Source organism: Adiantum capillus-veneris, chromosome 21 (genome assembly GCF_014529385.1).
Source record: "Adiantum capillus-veneris isolate H3 chromosome 21, ASM1452938v2, whole genome shotgun sequence".
NCBI lineage: Eukaryota > Viridiplantae > Streptophyta > Polypodiopsida > Polypodiales > Pteridaceae > Adiantum > Adiantum capillus-veneris.
In genome coordinates this window covers 112,266,808-112,287,095 of record NC_140951.1, presented here as the reverse complement: position 1 = coordinate 112,287,095, position 20,288 = coordinate 112,266,808, and the positions used below count along the sequence as shown (strand labels likewise).

At 40.6% G+C, this 20,288-nt stretch overlaps 1 protein-coding gene across 1 annotated transcript; it reads right to left on the bottom strand.

The window, feature by feature from the left end:
- Window positions 1–5,506: 5,506 nt before the first annotated feature.
- Window positions 5,507–7,527, bottom strand: LOC147431551 (mitochondrial succinate-fumarate transporter 1-like). The gene is made up of 2 exons (XM_086494600.1): window positions 6,831–7,527; window positions 5,507–6,759 (listed from the first exon to the last, which is right to left on the bottom strand). Exons 1-2 carry the CDS (start codon window positions 7,299–7,301, stop codon window positions 6,223–6,225), a joined length of 1,008 nt encoding a protein of 335 aa, XP_086350726.1. The 5' UTR covers window positions 7,302–7,527; the 3' UTR covers window positions 5,507–6,222.
- Window positions 7,528–20,288: the final 12,761 nt, after the last annotated feature.

Sequence of the window (20,288 nt, the reverse complement as noted above, 5' to 3'; positions counted from 1 at the left end):
GCTTAAATCACTGTTTTTAATCGTTTTGACCATAGGAGAGTGTTCCTAGATCATAGGGCAATATTTTTGGCTTTTTTTTTGCAATTTTTAGGACCTTTTTCATGATGGATCGTGATTTTGGTACCTAGTTGGATTGCGATCAGATTTGGTAGAATAGTGTCCCTAGGTGTCCTAGACCCCCTTCTAAAGTTGCGTTGCATTTCGAGTCTGTTCGAGTGCCAAAATGGTGTGATGACCTAGAGCTATGAGAAAGGACATAGGCAAGTTTTCCTAATATTGTGTATTGGTTTGCTTGTCGAGTTATTATGTTAGCTTGTTGAGGTTCACTTTTTAAAATTGACAATCTCAAAGAGTCTCTGTGCCCCATCCGAGTCACTTCCCTAAGTATTGACATTATGTTAGTATCCGGTAGCTATGCTACAGACGTCCGTCGCGGCGACCCCCGCCCCCCCCCCCTCTCTCTCTCTCTCTCTCTCTCTCTCTCTCAAAAAACGCAGCCGTTTTTTGACTTAGTAGATAGCAGTCCACTCTTTTGATCATAACTTCTTCATCCGAACTCCGATTTGGGTGATCTATAGCCTCAATCGAAGAGCACAAAGTCCTCTACGCATTGATGTAAAGACAGAAATTTTCAGAGTTATGGAAGGCATTTCTGTAGCAGCATTTCCGAAGTGAACAGGTTCAACAAAATTGATTCTCATCTCCTATTTTACATACAATGTCTTCCGGCACTCGCAAGGGTTCTTCTTCTTCAACAAGGTCCACAACCATTGTGGAAAATGATCCAAAATCTCCTAAGTGTGGAGATAGCAACACAACCACCCAACCAATGACATCGGAAACCATGATCATGGCGTACTTGGTATCATTGCAAGAGACCGTAAACAAACAAGGCGAAGACTTACGAGCACTTGCAATGGAGAATGGCACACTAAGGGTACTTGTGGTTGAGAATGAGAATCTCAAAAGGACACTTGAGATGCAAACAACACGTTTGATGCAACTTGAAGAGGAAGTCAAGGAATGTAAACGCTCTCTTGTGGACTTGAATGCTTTGAAGGAGCGGATGAGCAAAGTAGAGCATGACCATGTATTGAAAGAGGAGAAATTTGACACTATGAGCCGGGATGTATGCGACATGAAAAATGTATGCACAAACAAGTCTTGGGCTGATGTATATGGTAGCAATGTGGTTTCTAATTCCTCACTCATGCAAGCTATGGTTCAAACAAAGAATGTTGAGAATGTGGATGTGGAGGAGTTGAAGGAACGGGAGCGACGTTCCAAGAACATTGTTATTCGTGGAATTCCCGAAGAGAAGTTAGAGACACCACCTTCTCTTGCCATTGTTATTGAAGATTTCTTCAAAACCCACTTTGGCATGTCCGGAGTTATGGTCTATGGAGCACATAGAGTGGGGAAGCAAGGAGCTCCTCACTCGGGAGAACGGCCAATTGTATGCACCATGCCGGATGAGACCAAGCGAAAGATTATCCTTGATAATAGTTGGATCTATTTGAGAGATACAAAATGTTTTGTATGTGAAGATCGCACTATTAAGCAACAAAATATGCGTCGCAAGGCATATGAGGAAAAGAATAATAAAAACAAGGAGATCTCTCATGAAGAAAATGTGCCCAAGGAGGTGCCAAGTTTCTCAAGCAAATAGGGATGCGTGACCTATGAGACCAAGTTACAATTGAAAATATGCTTTTGGAATTGTAATGGATACCCATGGAATGCGGGGGTTGGCATTGATGAACTAACAAGCAAAGCCGATGTTGTACTTCTTGTTGAAACTTGGGAGCATGATACATAAAGGATTAACGGCTTGGAGGATTACAATGTACATTCATTGATGTGGTCAAAGAATCTCAAGCAACGAAGAGGACAAGGAGGGTTAGCATGTATGGTTAAGAAAGGATTGGAAGATTTTGTATCAATTGTGAAAGATGACAAGTACAAACGTTATGTATGGCTGAAAATTATGACACCAAAAAGAGCACCCATTTTTGTAGCCGGTTGCTACATTCCTCATCATGATTCTCCCTTTTATGCTTGCATGGATAGAGATCAACCATTTTCTGATTTGGAAGAGGACATTGCTTATTTCAAAGGTGAAGGTGATGTTATTGTATTTGGGGATATGAATGCTCACACAAAAACATTGCAACATAATACTCAACAATTTAATATGCCATACATTTCAAGGGAGTTGGAGGAAGTTCACTTGTATGATCGTACTTCAATGGATGAGAAAGAGCCGGATCACTATGGAAAGTTACTTTTACACATGTGTAATAGCACGGGCATGCTCATTGCCAATGGTATATCTTTGTGGAGTGGAACCAATGGATTTACATGTAGGAGACATAATGGGGATAGTGTGATTGACTATATGCTACTCTCTGAAGCCATCATGTATCGCATAAAGAGTTTTATGTTTGGTCAATGGACCCCGGAATCCGACCATCGCACCTTATGTATTGACCTTTCATGTGGAGAAGCAACTAAGCATGATAATCTCAACCAAAGAAAAGAGAAGTTATCACTATGTATGGATTTCAAACGGGCACCAATGTACATTGAAATGGTTGAGCAAAAATTATGGATGACAAAGCTTCAATGTGATGCACCATTGGAAACTAAATGGGAAGCTTTCAAGAAAGCTATTTGTTCTTGTGCGGAAGAATGCTTTGCCATAAAGCATCTCCATGGTATCAACAAAGATAGATCACGCAAAAAGTGGTTTGATAAAGAATGTCAAGATGCTCGAAAGTCCTTGATAAAGCTTGATGCAACTATGGACAAAGACAACTATCAAAGTCATTTGCATGCATACAAGGCATTGATTCAAAAGAAGAGAAGAAGATGGGAAGTAAAGAAAGAAGAATTTCAAGTCCAAGAAAAGGCACATGCATGTGGAAGATTTTGGAGAAACTTGAGAGGCAAGCGGGTTGAGAATTTTGGTAACTTGAGTCTAGTGGATATGTACACACATTGTAGGCAATTATATGAGCAAGCAAATACTGAAAAAATGCCATTTTATGGTTCACTCCCATGTATGCCGTCTTTTTTTACTATTGAGGATGTATGCGGTGGGCTTGAAAAGTTGGCCACTCGCAAAGCGGGAGATCTTCAAGGTATCAAGCCGGAGATGATCAAATGGACGGGAGATTTTACCCATGAGTGGATGTGTGATATGTTCAACCTTGCACTTCAACATGGTATGTCTTATGATTGGAGTACTAATTGGGTTAAGCCTTTGCATAAAGGAGAGGATGTAAAGAATGTAAGCAACTACCGGACTATAATGATTGGGTCTCTTATGGCAAAGTTGTTTGGGTGCATAATGGAGATGAAATTGAGTGATTGGGCTGAAGAGAATGACAAGCGTGCAAAGGGACAAGCGGGTTTTCGTCGATGCCATAGCACCATTGATCATCTTGTCACTCTTCGTGTTCTCATGGAAGAAAGTCGGTTGAAAGGCAAGCGATTGTATTGTTGTTTTGTGGACTTTAAGAAAGCTTTTGATATGATTCCACGTAACAATTTGTGGAGGATGGAAGAACTCCAAGTGCCAAGTGAGTTTATGCTTGCGGTTTCTCGAATCTATGAGAAGGTGATTTGTCAATTGCGCATGGGAAGAGAAATTTCAGAAATTTTTGTAAGCACTATTGGGGTTAAACAAGGATGTCCATTGTCACCAACTCTCTTTGGTCTATGCATCGATCAATTGGAACAAATGGTACTTGACTTTATGCAAGAAGAAGGCATTGAAGAGGTCACTATTTGCAATGCGGTAATCATGCTTTTGTTGTATGCGGATGATGTAGTGCTTCCAGCACACACTTTAGAAGATGCACAAAAGCTTATGGTTGTCCTTGAGAACTTTTGCTTGCATAGTGGGCTGATTGTAAATGAATCCAAAACAAAGGTTATGCTTGTGAAAACCAACCATAAGGAGAAGCCATGCATTGTGTACAACAACGAGACACTTGAAGTTGTTGAGAGCTTTAAGTACCTTGGCCTTGAGGTTCCATCCAATCACAAGTGGCATGAATGTGCTATGCGTCGTTTGGAAGCAGGAAAGAGAGCATATTATGCATTTGAGAACATGTGTAATGCGGGAAACATCAAGTGTTGGATTCTCAAGAAGTATCTTTTTGATGCATTGGTGACACCGGTTCTTCTTTATGGAGCTGAAGTGTGGGACGGGAGCATCTCAAAGTCTACTTGAAAAGAGTTTGAGAATGTCTAAAAGCGTTTTCTTACAAACTTTCTCCAAGTTAAGACACAAACACCATATATGCTCTTCCTTCTTGAGTCGAGATCTCTTCCAATTGAGGTTATGGGCATGGAAAGAGTTGTGGAGTACATGATAAAGATGCGTCAAAACCCCTCACATCGACTTCCTACAACTGCATGGGAAGCAAGCAAAAAAGTTCAAAAGACGCATAAAAGCAAGATCTTGAGCACGGGATGGATGCAAGACATAAAGAAGTGGTTTGGGAGATGGGATGCATTACACTTGCTACATGATGCTCCAATTGACTCTCAAGTGAATGAAGCTTTTCTACAACGCCAATGTATTACGGCTTGGGAGAAATCCGGTGGATCACGCTTCATACATTACACCACCTATATTGCCCCCAACTACAAAACCATGTTCTTCGCTGAGAGAGGAAACCGTACTCACACTTACATGCTTGAGCCTATTCCCTTGTCCGCGATACACACTATCGCAACAATTCGGCTTAGCTCCCATTTCCTTCGATGCGAGATAGGGCGTTGGGGCAATGGAGAAGAGTCAAATCGATTGTGCACATTATGCTCACTGCAAGTTCGAGAGTCTGAGTACCACACACTACTAGAGTGCTCAGCTTTTGATCACATCCGAACTTGCTTCTCTCACATTTTCAGCCATAACTTAGACCTACACACTTTCCTCTCCCAGCCAAAGTGTGGGCTCTCCATTGCGACTCTCATCACTACAATTTTGGAGCATCGAAAGTCACTCATCAGCCATACACATACTACATCACATGTAACTTTGGTCCCATAGGTCATATTTGACCTCCGAGGACGATAATAAAATCTATCTATCTCTCTCTCTCTCTCTCTCTCTCTCTCTCTCTCTCTCATAGGACATAAACTCTCATATATTCCCAAGAGAAAACACTTTTGTCGACATCATCATCTTGTCACAAACAGCATGTGTACTGTCGGTAAGGTAACAAACGAACAAGGTTTCTTTTAAAAAACTTATTTCATATGCTAAGTTAAAAACGACATAATACACAAAGAATGGGACTCTATTTAGTCAGTGCAAAATATGTCAAACTTTAAACGTTTTTTGCAAAATAGAGGCATCAATAGAATACTACCGACCTGAGACGGCACAACATGTTCAACCAACTTCATAGCACCACAATGTGCAGGAAAGAAAGCTCTCTTACAACATTCTCATACATATGCAAAAACACAAAATCATGGCAAAATGAGGGGCAACGCAACCCTCACCATCTTTAAATAGAAGGTCCCACAGGTGGAGGTGTTATGGGATGCTGTGTCAAGAGAATCCACTTGAGCAACACAATCGGCTCGACACGTTATTCTGGGAGCAAATGAGGTAGCCTCTATGATCACCCTCTACAAGAGGTTAGGTTTTAGACAAGCAATGGTTTGTTATAAGCAGTAAGCACACAGAGATTGTGCGTGAGGGAAGCATCTATACAGAGCGTGATACGCCATGATGTACTGCAGACGGGTAAGAAAGATATACATAAATGGAGAGTTTACTAAATGGCAAGGCATGCACATTGTAAGGGGACCGGTTCCATGTGACCGGTCAATAGATCATTTATAAGGCCTCGGTTCTATTGCCTAGAGCTACTATCCATGGTGTGTTCCCAAGGGGTAATATATACCGCGGCATCCAAGTATACAAATCAACCCCGGGGGGTTTGATGGGTGGTAAAAACCACCCTCATTTCACTAAGTAAGAAAACGTGTGTGTGTGTGTGTGTGTGTGCGAGAGAGAGAGAGAGAGAGAGAGAGAGAGAGAGAGAGAGAGAGAGGTGCTTGCAAGACCAACCTACAACCCTTCCAATGTAGCAGACCGATTTTGAAGCACATGCATCTATTACTCAGAAATGTGTGGTGCAGATGCATGCATGTGTACGAATTTGACCCACATTGAAACAAGCCTTATACATGCCTTCATAAACAAGAGCATTTGCTTTGATAAAAGCGAACAACCTGATCCGAAATTGTCCACATAATTGCTTGTCCAGGTGGTATCTTTAGCAGTCGAGGGAGCAATCCTTTCCACAAGGCAGGCAGCCCTTCACTTACATAGATACTTCTCAAAGCATGAAACATGCCCTTGTATTTCACACACCCATTTTCCCTCACATGGTTGCTCTGTGCCATTAATCGCGTTTTAATGACATCGAACGGGCAAGAGCAAATAGGCCCTATAATGCCAGACAAAAAACCTGATACTGACGATTGCCACGGTTGTATACTACTCACATCATCTTCATGGTTGCCCCACAAGAAGGTGTCAAATGTACTCTTTGCCGTAAACATGACGGCCTGATTGATCCCATTGCGGATTAGAGTAGGTGTGACACCTGCCCACAAACCCAGCACGCCCTCCTCGTGCACAATCGTAAGAGCGCAATTAATGGGGCCCTTATACTTGATTAAAGATGGGGTTAGGCCTCTCTGTTGTTGAAGTCTAATTTTTATAACCTGCAAAGGTTTAAGGACATAAATTCCTAGACAGAGATTAGAAGTTCCGGGTATACTAATTACAGGCATACCTCGCATGGAGTCACAATGAGAAGAGCCTCTGAAATTCCAGCACCAAAACCTGCGACAAGTCGATTTGCACAGCTCAAAGTGCCTGTTTTTGGGTCCCTTAACATGCCTTGCAGAACAGCATTTGAGCCCATCCTCATGGTATGCTTCAACACCAGATGTGTTGAGTAGGGGATAAGCCCTTTCCACAAAGCTCTCACACCCTCATGTTGTACAATGGACTTGCCGCACGACATAATGCCTCTATATTGTCGGCAAGTGTCCAACTGCAGGCGCGTCTTGATAGAGTCAATAGGTTGAAGGCAACAAGCTTCCACAGCACCGCCAAGAGAGCCAGAAATCGCTCTGACAGAAGGCGGTGTAGCCACTCGCATGCGCCCATTAGTAGTGTCATGCATATGCCCATATGCAAGTTGATGATCTTCGACTTGACCTCGGACAGAGTCTGGATCGGGTATTAGCGAAGAGGACATAGAATGAAGGCTACCTACGTTCGCAGATCTTCATCTCTGCAATTCTTAGCGGCAGCTCAACCAGTGACCAAAGCTTCTCTCTCTCTCTCTCTCTCTCTCTCTCTCTCTCCATCCACAGAGCGAACGGTGGCCTGCTTACACACACGAGAGCAGCACCTTCCAAAAACATGCCGACGCCTCTTGTTTCCATTTTGGTGAAACTGCAAACCTTACAATTCCCTCGCCCCCAGGCCAATCTATGTATTTACACTTTTATTGGCACTGCCGTTAAGGCAGGGCAAGATTGGGGTGAAAATTTGTGGTGGAATGATCTAGAGGGTAGATTTTGAGCGTAAAATTTTGAAAGTACGTTTTTGTGTAGTAGTTTCTACAGCGCTTTCACTCAGCATCCTAGAACGAAAGGTATTCTTTTATCAACAGCTAGCTCAACTGTTGTGGATGCTCTCTCTCTCTCTCTCTCTCTCTCTCTCTCTCTCTCTCTCTCTCTCTCTGGATTTTTGTTGGCTATTTGAGCAACATACACAGTAGGAGGTCTGTAAGTATCAGTCGAGCTTCATCATGGGTTTAACATTAGGAGCAGGAGGGTGAGTTGCCCTTTGTTGCATGTTTTCACTCAGGTGGGACATAAACTCTGCTAGCATTTTGTTTATTTGTTTCCTCTCTCTCTCTCTCTCTCTCTCTCTCTCTCTCCATATGGTTTGGGGTCTTATTAATAGCTGATTTTTTTGTGATAGTGTTCTCCTAGGAACACAAGCCTTGGGAAGAGGACTACCACAACAAGCAGAAGCACGCCCTTGAAGGAACTTCCACTAAAGTTGGTACCAGAGTTGCAGTAGAGATGAGAAACCCTTGAAGTTGATGATGATGACCATTCAAGTTTACCCCAGAATGAGTTATTCCTAAATAAATAAAGCTTATGAAGAGGCTACACATCAAGTTGCTACTAAAGTTTGAGCTAGCAAGATAGGCAATACTATTGCAGGACTACAAGATGCTTTTTTACATTAGAAATCATTCTTTACACCATTGAAACTAATCAAAAAATAGTTATGTCTCTTTGCAATTAATCTTCATGGTTGATCTTCTGTTGTCATCATGTCATGGCCTATGTATTAGCAGAGAGATGGGGAGAACGGATGCTTCCAATTTCCAATCTTGTTTGCACAACTCCCTGTCAACCTCTCACCATCCCTTCCAATTTTCAAGTACACACGCACACACCTATACTAAACAACACACACACAAGAGAATAGATTGGCAAGGAAAGAGTGTAAGAGATTGTAAGAGATGTAGACATAATTAAAGGGTACACAACATAACACAGCATAGCCTAAGAGAGAGGGAAGGAAAAAATGAGAGCATCTACACAAGAAATGCCTAAAATCATAGCCCCAAACTCCATTGCACCCTTTCTTGTGGAGTTTGGTATTTAATTTATTATTTGAGTTTTGGGTGTCAAAATTGGAGGCCCTTCTTTTACAACTAGTCCACTTTAGTACTTTGAGTCTAAAATACTGTGCAAAAGTAAAATGACCGAGAGGGTTATTATTTGTCGACGCCTCCTTTTCAACTCCTAGAATTCCAATCTACAAATCATCATCAACTCACTATTAATAAAATCAAATAGACATCACATAATTAACCATTAAGCCAGCTATCCCAATTGCAGTTAACCACATACAACAAGAGGATGCCTAATCTTATAACATCCCTCCCACTAGGGATAGCAACTGTCCTTAGTTGCTCAATAGAGAATCAACTGGGCTATGAGTGATGAAAAGTGTTGAGAAGGTCTGGGAAGTTACGAAAAAACTTTTCAGGTATCCACTTGGCATCCTCTCTAGGGTGGCCTTTGAAAGTCAAAAGATAGCGGTTATAAATCATGCCAGTGTGGGTGGTGGTGGTCTTGTGATCAATTATTTATGCAAGGATAAGTTATTCGTCTTGGTCCACAAGTAAAGGTGGATCCTCATCAATGTGATGTGTACATAGGGATCCTCTGAAAGGTCTTAAAAGACTAACGTGGAATGCATTGTGAATGTGCCAATGTGAAGGTAAGTCTAAACGAAATGAAACATCATTAATCACGACAGAAATTTTGAATGGACCATAAAAACGAGGAGCAATTTTAACAAATACATTAGTATCAACACTTTTGATCCTTTGTTTTTCAATGTGAAGTATAACATAATCACCTTCCTTAAATGGGTGTGCAGTGCGATGCTTGTTAGCATGCTTAGTGTAAAGTTCCTGTGAGTTTTTAATGACAGAATGCGCACTTGCATAAACAACATGAAAATTAGCAGTAAAATCATCAGCGAAAGGCACAACATTAGAAAGACATGAAGCAACAGTAGGAAGAGAAAAACCATATACAATTTCAAATGAAGATTTACATGTAGCAATGTGAGTGGTGTTGTTATATGCAAACTGTAGAATATGCAAGTAATCATTCCATTTCTTAGGTTGAGAAGAAACATAAGCCTTTAGCAAGTCAATGATAGTGTGATTAGTGACTTTGATTTGACCATTAGACTCGGGATGGAATACAAAAGTAAAAGCAATTGTAGTTCCAAGATTTTAAAACGGTAGTCCAAAAATCACTACAAAATTTGGAATTGCGATCAGATATTATGACTTTAGGCAAACCATGATATGGAAAGACAGCTTTAAGAAATAGAAGTGTAGCTTGATGAGCTGTGAGTCTTCTTACAAGGAATGAAGTATGCTTGTTTAGAAAAACGATCAATAACAATCCAAATCATATCATGCTTGTGAACAATGAGTGGAAAACCAGTAACAAAATCCATTGAAATATGTTCCCAAGGTTTTTTAGGAATGAGGAGAGGGTATAAAAGTCCCAATTTCTTACTTGTTGCTTCTTTGATCTTTTGCCAAATCAAACAAGTTGAAACATATTGTTTAATATCACTTTTCATAGCATGCCAATAAAAATCATGACATAAGTTTTGAAAAGTAGCAACAAACCCTCTATGTCCAGCATAGGGTGGCTTGTGCAACTCTTTAATGACTAATGTACAAAAAGATTTAGTTACACACAATTTCTGTTTGAAATAAAGAAAGTTTTCTTGAATAGTGTATTCCAAAAATGTATGCACAGAATTGTCAATCATATGTAACCATGTGGTTTTGAAATCATCATCTTGTGCATAAGCGCCAGGCATTGAATCAAATGAAGTACCGGTAATGGTTGATAGATTATTAAGAGAGGATCTTCGACTCAAAGCATCAGCTACAATATTTTCCTTACCAGGTTGGTATTGAATGTTGGGTTGAAATCTTTGAATGAAAGCAGCCACTTTTTATGTCTATCATCTATTAAGGGTTGAGATAGTAAGTACTTGATACTTTGTTGATTAGTTTTGATTATTAAATCAACACCCATTAAATAGCGCTTTTAAATTTTCAAGGCATGTACAACAACAGTCAACTCTTTGTCATATGTACTAAATTTTATTTCAGACGGTTTAAACTTACGACTTTCAAATGCAAGTGGATGGTTATCTTGCATAAGGATTGCACCGATACATTTTCCACTAGAATCAGTGAGTACGACAAAGAATGGTCTATTAAAATTAGGTAATTGCAGTACTTATGCATTTATCAAACCATTCTTGAGTGCATTAAGGAACTTTCTTGCAAGTCAAACCATGCATGAAGAGAATTTTTCTTTAACAAGAGAGTGAGTTAATGAGATTTGTAAGCAAATCTACATACAAACTTCCTGTAATAACTGCATAGACCAATAAAAGAATGCAGTTCATGCAAATTTTTGGGTCTAGACCATGACTGAAGGGCGTCAATTTTCTTGGGGTCTACATGTATTCCCTTGCCCGATATAATGTGTTCTAAATATTCAATCTCAGATTGGAAAAATGAACTCTTTTCATGATGCAAATGCAAGTGGTTGTGTGTAAGCATATCAAAGACACGTGTTAAGTGTTCTTTATGCTCTTGTTCTGATTTACTAAATACAAGAATATCATCAAAGAATACAATCACAAAATCTTGATGGTCAATGAAAATTATGTTCATCATGTGTGTGCATGTGGCTGGTGCATTTGTTAGACCAAATGGCATGACAAGAAATTCATAGTGTCCCGTTTGTGTTCTGAAAGCAGTTTTGTAGGCATCTTGGTCAAACATTTTGACTTGATGATACCTCGATTTGAGGTCAATTTTGCTATAGATGGTTGCCCCTTTCTATTTTTCTAACAGATGTTTCACTCTAGAAATAGGGAACCTACTCTTAATGGTGATCTTGTTTTTAAAAGCCTTGTAGTTGATACACATATGAAAGGTTCCATTTTTCTTCTTAACAAGAAGTATTGGAGCTCCATATGGTGAACTACTAGGTCTTATAAGTCCTCGATCAAGAAAGTCAGTGATTTGAGCTCGTATGTCCCTAATTGCAATCGGATTTATACGATAAGGTGCTCTACAAGGAGGTTCACTACCTGATATAATATCTATTTTGTGATCTTCTGGGCGTGAAGGTGGAGTCCCAGGTGGTAGGTCATGCATGAAACAACTCTTAAATTGTGAGAGAAAATCATCACGTGAGGAGTTATGTGAGGTTTCAGTTTCAGCGAAGATTTGATTTACTAGCACCAGATATTTTTTCCCTTGTTTTTGAATTGCTCTTTTGGCTTCAGTGTGAGAGAGAAGTGGAAATTTTTTATGTGCTAGTGTTGCTTGGATGGAGAAATTTTGATTATTATGAGTGAAAAACATGGTACATATTCTATAATTAATCAACGAATCAAATTCATGACGGAATGGCATTCCCAAAATCATGCCAAGACCATGCAATGGTGCTACCAGAAACGTTAGTTTGTGTAAATTCACCAATGCAAACTTCAACAGTGACTTGGGTTTTGCAATTAAAATGTTGATTATTAAAAACAATTTTGACTTTGTGAGGTGAAGAAATTTCAGAGAGAGAGAGAGAGAGAGAGAGAGAGAGAGAGAGAGAGAGAGAGAGAGAGAGAGAGAGAGTTGTGCCAATCGTGCAGAAATAAAAGCATGGCTACTGCCATCATCTAAAAGAATGGTGACACTTTCACCCTTGACTATTCCTTGCACTTTAAACAAAGTGTGAGGAAATATAGGAGTACCTAAAGATGGGTTGTCATCGTGATCATACTCAAGATCATATCCCTCACTGTAATTGGCTTCCACTTCATTGTCGTTGTTTGGGATTAGCATCTTCGATGAGGTTAACAGTAGCATTGTTGGGTAGTTGTTGTTGAAGGTCTTTGGTTTGGATTTTGGGTGACTCCATTAGATTGGCCATTGGGTTGTCCATTTCTCTTAGAAGGACCATTTGGGCACAGTGGCCATACTGGAAACATTTACAACACCACCTTTTTGTTACGATTAGAGTTTTGAGTAAGACGTTGGTTGTAAAATTTTTGGTTTCCTCACTGTTGTGTGTTGTTGTTGTTGTTGTTGCCATAGAGTTGAGAAGTTGTAGCAAAGTTGTCAAATATGCATCTCTTTCAAAAGGTACGACTTTGATATTTTTTCTTGTGTCAAAATTAGGAGAGAAAGAAGCTCTCTTGTTACGGTTAGTGTTAGCATCTTGTTCTGTTGGAATTAGGGTTGCAGGGAAACACACACAGCTTGGAGAAGACGAAGGAAGCTCAAGGCACACAACAGAGAGTGTATTACTTAGTGTCCAATGGAAAGATAGACAGCCCTAGAGTGATGGGTGTATATACAATGCACGTAGGCAAAAACCTCCTAAAGAAGGGAAAAATGCCCCGGAGGTCCTAGTGTGTTCACACACATCACCACCACATGTATATGGTAAGAAATCCCCCCTGGGAGTGATGCGGTGAAGAAGGGCTGCCACGAAGAGTAAAGGAAAGTGCCATGCCCTGAGGACAGGATCAGTCCACAAAGGGGAGCAAGCCCAAAGCTTTGCAGAAAGCTTCCAACTTCCCAAGAGACAATGCCTTTGTGAAAAGATCTGCAAGGTTGTCTTGTGTTGGCACAAAAGCCAATTTGATCTCTCTTGCTAAGAGCCTTTCCCTGACATAGTGGTAATGCAGCTCAATGTGCTTTGTGAGAGCATGAAAAATTGGGTTCCTCAAAATTGCCAATGCGTTCTGACTATCAGTGTAGATGATCTTGGCAATGTCTTGTTTAACACCCAAATCATCTATAAGGCATCTGAGCCATACACACTCAACCATAGCTGTGAAGACTGCCCTGTACTCAACTTCACAATTGGAAGTGGCCACAGTTGGTTGCTTCTTGCTCAACCATGAAATACATGAACTGCTAAGCATGAAACAAAAACCACTTGTGGACGCTCGTGTGTCATAACAACCAGCCCAATTTGAGTTCAAAAAAGCATGTAAATCTGGCGGCAATGATCCCCCCCTAGGGATAAAACAAGCCAAGATGCAAAGTGCCACTCAAGTAGTGAAAAATCCTCTTGACTGCCTGCCAATGCTTAGACCATAGGCTATGTTGACGAGTGAGACTGCAAACTCAATATGCGGCCTTGTGTTGCATACATAAATGAGGCAGCCAATAGTAGTTTGGTGAAGAGTGACATTAGCAGGATCACCAGCATCATGTAGACTCAACTTCAAACATGTTTCCATGAGAATGGAAATAGGTTTGCAGTCCTCAAGTCCAAACTTACATAGCAATGTCTCTATGTAACTTTTCTGACACAAGGAAATACCACCATCACACTGCTTAAATTCTATGCCCAAGTAATAATGTAATAGCCCCAAATATTTTATCTTGAAAGTAGCATTCAAATCAACCTTAAATTCAGCAATATGTGCCTCATTGGGACCAGTGATCAACAAATCATCCACATAAAGAACAACAATGAGAAGTAAATCACCCTCACGCTTGACATACAATGTGCTTTCTGTTGGACTCTTACGAAACCCTCGTTTGACCAAATGAGTGTTAGCTTTCTCATACCAAGCACGAGGAGATTGCTTCAACCCATACAAAGCCTTCTTACATCTGTACACTTTGTCCTCTTGTCCTTTCTTGACAAAACCGCGAGACTGCGTTACATAGATGTACACTTTGCCATACGTGTCGAAGTTGGGAACTTGCCTGCGCACTGTGTGTGAGCCTCAAAAGGCTGCAAACACACAACTAAAAGATCCTAGCAAGCTCAAAGGGGCAAGGGTGTGTCACTCACCGCTCAATGCTTTCGTCATGAAGGATCCTGTGCTGGGAAGAAGAAAGAGCTGCTATCGATGTCGCGCTCAACCGCCTCGCCGTCGCAATGCTTGATCTCTCTCTCTCTCTCTCTCTCTCTCTCTCAAGCACGCACGCGCACACACACACACACACACATGTGAGCACTCGAAGGAGAAGGAGACATAGATGGAGCAAGATTACTTCTTAGCTTACACCTCCAAGAATGAGGATTTTTAGGTCAAATGGACCTTTTATAAGAGTTCAACCCATTCACACATGGGTGCCCACAGTGGCCGGTCGTTGCAAAACTACTAAAAAAATAAAATAAGTGGTGCACCTCTCATCGACGATCACCTACACACCTATTGGACCGACAAGCCCGGTCCATGACTTAATCAAATAAATAATATGCATGGTAAATCAGAACGTGGGCATCCTCCTATCATTAAAGATTTGGGTAAGGCTTGCAAAGGTAAAATGGGAGAGTGGCCTAGGTTATTGCCTTATGCTTTATGGGATGATCGTACAACTCATAGCTCAGTTACTGGTTATATGCCTTTTGAGTTGATGTATGGTCAGAAACCTATAATGCCAACTGAGGATGTAATTCCCACATGGAATGTATTGCCTTGGGAAGATGGAATGAGTAGGGATGACCTTCTTGCTTTACACATACAACAATTAGAAAGAAGACCTCAAGATATTGAGATTGAAGTAGCACGATTAAAACATGCAAGGTTGAAGAATAAGGACATATTTGATAAAAAGCATAGGCTCAGACCTAGAGCTATTAAGGAAGGTGATTGGGTGTTGGTGTATGACAGTAGTCTTGACAACCAACATTCAGCAATAAGAAAGCTTTCAAAGAGATGGTTTGGCCCTTATGTGGTTAAGCATGTACATGGAAATGCAATTTATACCTTACACGAGTTGAATAGTACAGAAATGAAGATTCCCATTGTAGGGAAAATAATTAAATTGTTCAAAAGAAGAGGCGATACAGATCCCTTTGTTTCACAAGAAAGTCAAAATGAAGGCTCTGATGAACATGTTATGGATGAGGATGAAGAAAGAGATGATGATGCACTGGACTTTGTTGCAAGTGATGATGAAATCGATATGTATGTTGACTTAAATGAGGATTGAACCTGCAAAAGCTATGTGCGGCACATGCTGGAGGATATGCAGGTTTAGAGGGGGTGGATGTCATGCCGTGGCACGTACATAATGTGAAACTAAAATATCTACCTCAATCTCAATGCTTTTAATATGTGGGACCAAATGCTACGGTGTACATAGTGTGATATATGTGAAAATAGATGCCACAATTGCAGCTCTGTATATACCTTGCGGGGACAGCGAGGCCCTTGACGTGGCACTCTGTCATGCTTTTTCACATAAATATATTCCTATTTTGCTTTAGAAATGTACAAATGTCAAGTGTATCAAAGTGGCACGCTCGTTTTGCCTAGAAAGTTCAATGCTGCGGGGCGATCTCGACCAAAAATAGCAGGTTTCATGCGCGGGCGGAAGAGATGCATCCAGAGTGCTTGGCAAGTGGTAAAATGAGGTTCAAGATGAAATTTAATCCCAATGGGATTTTCCCATAATTTTAGGGATTTTTTCCAGCTCGTTTGGGCTTTTTACGGGCAAAAGAGGGCATTTTTGGGCTAAAAATGACCAAAAATGGTTATAAAATGGTAAAAAAAGACCCAAAATTGATTAAAACTGGCTCAAAATTCCACATCACTCATGGTTTCGTGACTATGAGAAGTGATATATGACCTTCCATAGTTCCAACAAGCATGACCAAAAAGTCTTGAGCTACAACCCCGCTGTCATAACTGACAGGAGTCTTCCAGATACCAAAAATCGTAGTTTTTTTCTTGTTGACACCCTTGACTTGGATAGTACTCTCAGATAGGGATGGCTTTCCCAACTGACACCACACTCTGTATGACAACAGATTATATTTTAGCACCCGTGTCTAACAAGGCGTTTTATCGCACTTTCCCATAGGTGCTTTTTAGTTCAATAGGGTATCTTAGAGGTGTGTCAGAGTCCAACCAATCATCCTCTGTTTCAATGTGGAATGTATGTGTAACTCCAAGGTTTGCCGCTCGTTGGCATCTTATGCGTTGTTGTTGCTCCTTAGCCTCAACTTGAGCTTGTACCTTCTTCAATTCTGTTTGTGCCTTGGCTGCCTTTTTTTTAATGGATGGCACGTAGCTCCTCTTGGCTTAAAGGATCATAGTATCTTTTAAATTTTCTCCCATTGAGGAATCCAATGGTTTCAACTCCATCAAGACTCTCCACACAAGTGTACCTTGTGGGGTGATTTTACATACTCTATATGGTCCTTTGCCCGTATCTTTCAACTTTTTCTTCTCGTTTCGTACTCCATATGTAAGGACTTTATCACCAACATTGATATCTTTGTTCTTTAGAGATGACGGTCAAACCATTTCTTCCTCCTATCTTTCTCCACAAGTGTGTTTTGCATAACCAATTGCATTTCTTCGTCTAACCTTTCAAGGATATATAAACGCTCAACTAAAGGGTTACCATCCCAACCTTCTCGTGAAGCTGCACATAGACTAGGAATTACAAACTTCCATGGCATAACTGCTTCTTGGCCATATACCATTTTGAATGGTGTACAATTAATAGCAATTTTGTAAGAAGTACCGTAAGCCCATAGAGCTAATGTCAACTTCAAATCTCAATCTGGGCGATGAGCTTCGACTGTTTTGGTCAAGATAGAAATTAAGGTCTTGTTAGTGCTCTCAGCTTTCCCATTTGCTTGTGGATAATAAGGCATGGACTTATGGTGGAAGTTTGTCGTGAGTTCCTTTATCACCCCATTCATAAAATGAGTACCATTGTCACTCACAATCTCAAAGGGACAACCAAATCTTGTAATAATGTTCTCAAAGAAAAACTTGGGAGTTGACCTTGTATCAGCCTTACATGTTGCCCTGGCTTCCGTCCACTTTGTCACATAGTCAGTGGCAACGATAATATATCAAGATTGAGTGCTACGAGCTGCCGGACTAATTGGGCCTACAAAGTCTAAACCCCATAGTGATGTATCCTTGAATAAGGTAGGCCACCAATAGCCTGATTGCAACACCTTTCTAGTAGTTAGTTCCCATAAGAAATGTCCTCCGACTATACCCATGTGGGCTTCTTGTAGTATGTAAAAATACTCATCTTCACAGGCACTACGTCTAAGAATATCATCCTTCCCTAGCTTGTAGAGAGTTCTTGTAATGAGAGAATAAGTTTCACATTCTTTTAATAGTTTTTGAGCTATATTCTTTACGAAGCTCTTTGGGTGGAAAACCGTTAACTAAAAAGTTCACAATCTTCTCACTCCATTCAGGCAAGGTCTCGACTAGGAATAGGGAAGTATCGGGCAATTCATCATCGACTCCAGTAGGGGCTTCACCATTGGGTATGCAAGACAAATGATCTGCCATGAAATGTCTTTTACCGGGTCTCACCACAATAGTAAAATAAAACTCAAGAAGAATCAACAACCATCGTGAAATTCTTCCCATGGAACAAGGTTTATTTACTACATACAACAAGGCTTGATGATCCACATAGAAAAAAAACTTGTTGGCAAGGAGGTAGGAGAGAAATTTCTTTACTACATAAATCATATGTTGAAAGGACGCCCTTTCAACAACGTTTCCACAAATATTCCATGAAGATTCCTCAAAGATTCTGTAAAGATTCCACATGAAGATGGTGATGAAGTAATGAAGATGAAGATGGATGCTGCAACATGAAGATACGAGTTCATGGACGTCATCGAATATCCCGTTATTATTATTTTGAGCCATTACAGACACTTTTGTAATGTTTACGGGAACCTCATATTTTAAATCAGCACTTGCATTTTGGCCGCAGATGCTTGTATCATGAGTAAAGCCAACTCAGTTTCTTGTAATTAAGCTCTGTAGAAGCCTAGGGACAATTCAGGTCATTTGGCCGGACATTAGGTTTGAAGGCTTTGTATATAAGCTGAAACCTAAGGCTTTGTAAAAAAAACATTACGTTATCTCAATTAATATACAGTCGTGGTTTCTGCAGCACACAGTAGTGAGATTCACGCACACACACTGTCGCGCACACTAATCACATTGCAGATATGAGAGTAGGAGCGTGTTAGCATCGAGGAGCTCTCCGCCTCGACACAAGCAATGCAAGCCGAGGACCACATCGCGAGCCCGCCTGCTACGAGCTATATTTGGTCGTAAGTACCTCAAACGACATCCGTTCTGAATGATCGAGTAGTCGTTAGAATCAGGGCGAGAAGCTCTTTGTGTTGATGTCTTTGTAGATCAGTTTCAGACACTTTGGAAATTGCTGTTTTGAGTCTATCGCGTCAGCGATTAGAGATCTTACAGTTATGGTTTTCAGGGTTTAGGTGTTTGGCCATATAGGATATGTCCTTGTGAGTCTTGCCCTCTGATTTCAAGTCATTCTGATATGATTTGAGACTGTTTCGAGCTTGTAGTGTTTCGTAGGATGCGTTGTCTGTTTCTTTGCTTTATGGTAGTGTTGTGGTAGGATTAGTGACTGTAGAGTGTTGTTCGTGTCTAGCTTAGGGTTGACAACCCAGAGATTGCCTCCATGCCCTAGTCGGGTCAGCTACATCCTCGGATTGACAGTTTGTTGGTCTGTGTTCTCCCTGTGCTCCATCGTCCGTCGTGGCGTACCCGCTAACATCATAGCTAAACCTTCCCACTCTGTAGTGGTGTAGTCTCTCTCAGCATCATTCAATTGACGACTTGCAAAGCTAATGGGGTAGTCCAGTTTATGTTCTTCTGGTTAAGCTAGAACACACCCAATATCAAAGTTTGATGCATCAATATGCACATGGAAAGTTACATTCCAATCAAGCACTCATAGAATTGGAACGCTAGTCAAGGTCTTTTTCAATGACTCATAAGCATGGTCACACTCAGCGGTCCAGTGGAACTCAAGAAGAAGCTTGTACAAAGGATGAGCTATCTCAAGAAAATTTAAAATAAACCGTCGGTAATAACCAACATGGCCCATGAACCTTTGAACTCCTTTATAGTTTGTAGGTGGTGGCAAATCAGCAATGGCTTTAATTTTGCTCTTATATGTGGGAATCCCATTTTTGGACACTATATGCCCTAAAATGACTCCATGTTTAACCCAAAATTGGCATTTAAAAGTGTATAAGGAGATGCGATACAATCTGCACTTCTCAAACACTTTTCGTAAACATGATAGGTGTTCTTTCCAAGAAGAATAAACACAAGTCATCTAAGAAAGCTTCACAAAACTCTCTCAAATATTCTCTAAAAGCGGTGTTTACTAATCTTTGGAAGGTAACAGTAGCATTGGTTAAGCCAAAAGCCATAACACAAAATGCGAACACTCCAAATTCGGTTATAAAAGCTGTTTTAGCTTGGTCCTCTAGTGCAATTGTGATTTGATTGTATCCAGAGTACCCATCTAAAAAGCTATAATCTTACTTTCTTGCAACTCTTTCAAGTACATGTTCTGAATATGGCAAGGGGTAATGGTCTCTCCTAGTGGCGGCATTGACCTTCTTGATATCCATGCACACTCTGAGTATTCCATTCTTTTTTGGCATAATAACTATTGGAGACATCCATTCTGAGTGCTCAATAGGGTATATGAATCCGCATTTGACAAGCTTTTCAATCTCTTCTTGAACAATCTTTGCATACTTAGGATTCATTGGGTAGGGTCGTTTGCTGGACTGGTTTAGCCATG

Bases quoted from the DNA above. Each gene is read 5' to 3' on its own strand.
- LOC147431551 (XM_086494600.1), bottom strand. From the start codon at position 7,301: ATGTCCTCTTCGCTAATACCCGATCCAGACTCTGTCCGAGGTCAAGTC. The intron at 6,760-6,830 runs GTATGCCTGTAA...AAACCTTTGCAG, and splicing joins TCATTGTGACTCCATGCGAG to GTTATAAAAATTAGACTTCA.